General features: G+C 55.4%; 2 protein-coding genes across 2 annotated transcripts in view; both read right to left on the bottom strand.

Moving 5' to 3' along the window:
- Nucleotides 1–935: 935 nt before the first annotated feature.
- On the bottom strand, nucleotides 936–3,409 carry LOC125029530 (flocculation protein FLO11-like). Its single transcript, XM_047619473.1, has 2 exons — nucleotides 3,268–3,409; nucleotides 936–3,208 (listed from the first exon to the last, which is right to left on the bottom strand). The coding sequence occupies exons 1-2, from the start codon at nucleotides 3,407–3,409 to the stop codon at nucleotides 936–938; spliced, it is 2,415 nt and encodes an 804-aa protein (XP_047475429.1).
- Nucleotides 3,410–3,431: 22 nt separating this feature from the next.
- LOC125029529 overlaps nucleotides 3,432–5,097 on the bottom strand; it is a 5,985-nt gene continuing 4,319 nt past the window's right edge. The window contains exon 2 of the mRNA XM_047619472.1: nucleotides 3,432–5,097. This exon is cut by the window's right edge and continues 1,012 nt beyond it. Within this exon, the coding sequence (XP_047475428.1) occupies nucleotides 3,432–5,097 (1,666 nt within the window).

Here is a 5,097-nt window from a genome sequence, read left to right as displayed (position 1 = left end):
AGAGAGAGGGAGGGGAGGAGGGGGATGATTAGTCATCCTCATTTTGAAAGACCTCTGATTCTTGTTTGAATTCATCATTCTTCTTTTGTTCATTTTATAGAGATATATTTATCTTTTCTTTTTACATCCACATCTGTTTGTATATACAGTTAAGTCTGCCCTCGTCGATCAATGAGAATCCGTTTTCTGTAATGCCTGAACACCTAAAGAATAGACTTCTTGCGTTCAAGTGCTTTCTCTAATATAATGCATATCACACTTATTTCCATAGGATTTGTTATTTCTTTTGTGTCAACAAAATCATCTTAAAAATATCAGTAATATCACAACCCTAAAGAAATACATTTCTCCAGTTCAACAGAAGGAGGCAGTAGTTCGTATCCTTTTTTATGAATCGTTCACTCTCGGCATAAAGTTCGAGTCTATTTCATCACTAAAGCGTCAAGGTTGATCATCTTATGCGGAGATACAGGAAATTCCCTCAACTCCACCAGGTACTGAACACATCACTGAAAAGAATTTACCTCATTGTCTGTGTAACAAGTATCCCACTTCACTTATGTATTATGGAAAGCTCTTGTTCACTTGTACCTTTAGAATCCTCTTTCCTTAAGCAATGTACACACTTGTGAACACGCGTTGCTGCATTTGCAGCGTGTAAACACCGACTTGTTTATTTTCATGAATATCATATGTATCATATGTACTTTTATCACTCCATGTTTTGTAGAGTAAACAAGATCTTGGTAAGCAATCACACACTTATTTAATTTCTTGCAACACTGTTCGATCTCTTTTTTCTTTCTTTTCTTATTTCCTCTGACTTAGCCAGCCTGTCGAGTCTTAGTCTTCTCTCCAGCGTCTCCGGCTGCGGTCAGCGCCGCCCGCAGATTCCCCTCCTGAACGGCGCCGTCACGACTCCCGCCGCCGCGCGATCAGGGCGGCGGGAAGTCCGAGTCGCCGAAGAGGAAGGGCGGGTAGGCGGGCCAGTTGTCCGGGAGGCTGAAGTACAGCTCGGGGGAGGTAGGCCTACTCTCCTCCTTCTTGTTAGAGGAGGAGGACGAGCCGTGCTTCTTACTCGACGACGTCGAGGAGGACTCCTTCTCACTTGAGGGTGGAGATTTTTCTTTCTCCTTCGTCTTCTCGTTCGTCGAGGAGGTTGGCTGCGAGTGAGATGGAGGCGGTGAGGTGGAGGAGGACGTTTCCTCCTCCTTCGGACTGCAAGCCATTGCTCCCGGGGAAGTCTCCGAGGACGAGGAGGATTCGTCGTCCTTGCCGTGCTGTGGTTGTGGCGGCGGACTTTCTGTGTGGATGTCGAATGGCGGATGTGGAGGTGGACTCTCAGTATTGATGTGGAAGTGCGGCTGCGGAGGCGGGCTCTCGGGCTCCCTGCTGTCCGTGCTTGACTGGGGCGACCCTTCAGTGTCCGCCGCGCCCGAGCGTTCTGACGGCGGCGACGGCGTTTTCAGTCTTTGATGTGGAGGCGACGGACTGTCATGTGTGCTGTCAGAGTGTGACTGCGGCGACGGGCTCTCCTGTATAACGCTCAACTGCGGGTGCGTCAGCAGACATCTATGCTTGTGCTCGGACACGGGCTGGACGTCGGTGTACTGCACCTCACTCTGTGGAGGAGGCGAGACGTCGTGCCGGATTTCGGTATGAGTCGGCGACACGGGCGCCGTGTCTTCCCCCGTGGGAGGCGAGAGCGATGACGAACTCTCCGCGTCGAAGAATTTCGGCAACGGTGGAGGCGTCGGAGCTACGGCGTCTTCGTCGTCGTCGTCTTCGTCGTCGTTTTCAAAGAACTCCGGAATGGGAGGCGGCGTGGGTGGGTTCTCACTGGCTCTCCCTTGCACGGCCGTGGTCCTCGCCACGTCAGGAACTTCGCACGCAAACCGGACGCGGTGGTCATCGCGGTTCACCAGCAGTGGTTGGGTATTGTCGTACACACTGCGCGGCGTCTCGACCTGGGCTCTAGGGTTGCTGCAAGTAGTGCGTGGCGTCTCGGGCTGGGTTCTGGGGGTGTCGTACACCTCAGAATCTAGAGTGAGGGGGAAGGGCGGGGTGACGGCTCTCTGCGTCACCAGCTCCCGGACGTCGCCTGACCTTGGGGAGAGCGGGGAGTCCTGGTCAGTGAGGTTGGGGAGAGGAGGTGATGGGGACGAGTTGTAAAGGATGAGGGAGGAGCTGTCCTGCTGGGAGGTGTTGGTGGAGGAGGAAGACGTGGTAGACTGGCCGTACAGGGATGAATTAGGAAGCCTGAAAGTGTTGGGGGACGCGGAGGGGACGACAGGGCGAGGGGTGTGGTGAGAAATGGCATCGTACTGCAGTTTGGCTGGGGAGAGCATGATGACGCTCGCCTGGCTGGGGGATGATGCTGAGGATTGTCGATGGTCACCTGACGAAGGAGAGGTGACAGAGCGCGGCGACACTGACGTCTGACGTTGCAGGTCGTTTACATACACCCACCGGTAGTCCATGGGCGGCGAGGGCGTCCTCTCGAACCGACGAATTCCAGCAGGCGATGTTGGCTTGTCATAGTGCCGAGCTCCAAGTGGTGAGGGCGGCCTCTCATATCTACGATTTCCATTCGGCGAGGGCGTGCGATGAGCTTTCTGTTGAGCTTCTGACACGAGCTTCACCACAGCAGGAGGCTCGCCATGCCTCGGTGACATGCCACAACGGAAATTCAGTGGCGGCGAGGGGGAATTCTGTTGGTCCAGACCATTTGGCGAAGAGGAGCCGCCTGAGGGCGATGGGTGAGGGGGCCGAGGGTGCGGGGGAGACGACTCAGGGCGCAGGTGAGACAGAGGGAGCGTCGCCGTGTTATGGAGGTGGTCTTCTGGCGGGAGCGGGGAGGTCTCGTGCCGGAAGTCGGGCGGCGGCGAGGGCGAAATCTCGTGCAAATACTCTCGCGAGGGGGAGGAGCCCGTGCTGCTCGGACTGCTGGGCGGGGCAGGGAAGCAGGTGGGCCATTCCATCTCCTCTAAAGGCTTGTAGGACTCTTGCTTGCCACTTGTGATGCTTTTGCTGTCTTCTGTTTCTTCGTCATGACTCACCTTCGTTAGACTCCATGAAGGGCTGTTGGCCTTATCAGAGGAAGGACTCAAAGCTGGCTTCTCATTCTCGCGAGCCTTGAGGTGCATCTTCTCCTTCTTGGGACTAAGCAGTGGCGGGGGGCTGTGTGTCCCATTGGACAGTCGGACCCCTGGGTTGTGAGCCCCATTAGGCAGCCGAAGATCAGGCAGACGTCGAACTCCATTATACTGGTACGCAGGGGTATTCCTCGTGCCATTGTGCGCAAGGCGCGGACGGCCACCGTCACTAGAATGGCCATGGCGTGAGGAATTCCAGCCATTGATGAGCGCAGCAAGACGACCAAGAAGTGCAGCCAGCCCCGGGGGAGCATCGTCCCCACGGGGCGCGTATTGTCAGACGGTCGTTTCGAAGTCGACGTCGATGCAGTCAGGATACTCGGGTGGTTCCGGAGGCGACTCATGGTGGCCGGGTGTGAGAACCTCCTCGCTGCAGCCGATGGAGCTGCGGCCGCGCCGGGACTTCCACAGAGTCCAGCCCCACCAGCTCGAGAGCACGGAGATGCAGCCGACAGCCAGCCCGAAGGCCAGCCAGAGCCAAGGTGACAGAGCCATGAGACATGTCACCACAGCCTCGTCGGCACCCGAAGGACAGTGCCACGTTCCATCACAAAAGAGGGAGGCACTGATGCAAGCATGCACAGCAGGACATTCTGTTGCACACCGGTTTGCAAGCCATCTTGGTGCTGCCTCCACCCACTGCACATCCACAGCTTTGTGCTGCTGCTGTGAAGACTGGCCTGAGAGGTATGCAGGTCGGCTCAGCAGGACCACAACAAGGGATCGTGCAGCCTCTCCGAGATAGTCTAATGAAAGGGGCTCGTTAAATCCTTCTGAGAAAACGTGCACAGTCTCCGCGGAGCCTGGAGACACACACACAGCAGTAAGGGGCCGCGGATTTCCCGGCTGATAGACATGAAGTTCAGGACTCTGGCACTCTGCAGGAGGCATGGGATCTTCTGTGGCTACAAGCCGCCCATGTGCTATACCTTGTAAGCCACCTCTGATTGCACGACCTGGCACTGACACCAGCAGGAAGTGATTTGAGGCAGGTTGAAGAAGCCAAGGGTGCCCACGACATGGTCCTGGAGGAGGGCGCAGTGCCAGGCTCAGAGTGCCTGCCTCGCCCGTCACAATGCGGTCTTCTTCACATGCTTCCACTTCCACGAATTCATATTCCAGTTCAAAGTTGAAATGTGAAAAGTCATCAAAAACATCCATCCCAATGACGGTGAACGTGATGGTAACAGAGGCGGAATAGGACAGCAGGGTTGCAGGAAGGTACAGGCCCTTGCAAATGCAGGCCTGAGGAAGCTCCACCCCCGGCCACGGCCACTCTGACACTTCTAGCCTTGCTCCTCGACCTTCCATGGCCTTAGGACGTCCACACGCCTGTAAAGGTGAGTCCCGGCCCGGACACGAAGAATTATGAGCATAGAAGTATATGAAGGTAATCCTAACAGCTTCATTGGGTTTGCCTTGCAGGTGATATTTGCACTTGAGACTTGTGGCCCCGAATTTCCCGTAGAGGAGGTTGTTGGCAGGTGACGTCAACAGCCCTTTCTTGCTACGCTCACTGTTGATCTGTCTGTCACAGGGTTCAGGGCGATTCAGAGCAGCTGCTCGGGGGCCTGCATACACGAATTCGTAATGAAGCCGGAACTGCAAATTCGAGACCGTCGACGGCAACACATAATGGATGGTGAGAGTGACGTGCGAACCTTTTGTCAGATAACTCTCAGTGCTTCCACAAGGTCTTGTCCTGTTGCGTCCAGGGCCAAGCTGTTCCCTGTGGCACACTCGCACCCCCATCGGTCCGCAGGTGTTCTCCAATATATCACCCTCTTCCTCGACGCCTTCTATCAGTGTGACACGAGTCCGGCAGGGTATACCGTCTATGGAAGGAGGCTGAGTGTCGATTCCCTTGAGGCGCGTGAAGTACAACCAGACGACCTCGTCCGGGCGCCCGCGGAACTTGTAGGAGCAGTTGCTTTTCTTTGGC

This window comes from Penaeus chinensis, chromosome 10 (genome assembly GCF_019202785.1).
Source record: "Penaeus chinensis breed Huanghai No. 1 chromosome 10, ASM1920278v2, whole genome shotgun sequence".
NCBI lineage: Eukaryota > Metazoa > Arthropoda > Malacostraca > Decapoda > Penaeidae > Penaeus > Penaeus chinensis.
The sequence above is the reverse complement of the archived record's forward strand: the minus strand, read 5'-3'. Positions and strand labels throughout refer to the sequence as shown.

What these genes read in the sequence shown, in the direction of transcription:
- LOC125029530 (XM_047619473.1), bottom strand. Translation starts at nt 3,409, where the DNA reads ATGCTCCCCCGGGGCTGGCTGCACTTCTTGGTCGTCTTGCTGCGCTCA. An exon ending in AGGAATACCCCTGCGTACCA is followed by an intron (nt 3,209 to 3,267) that starts GTATAATGGAGT and finishes CTCACAACCCAG; the next exon opens with GGGTCCGACTGTCCAATGGG.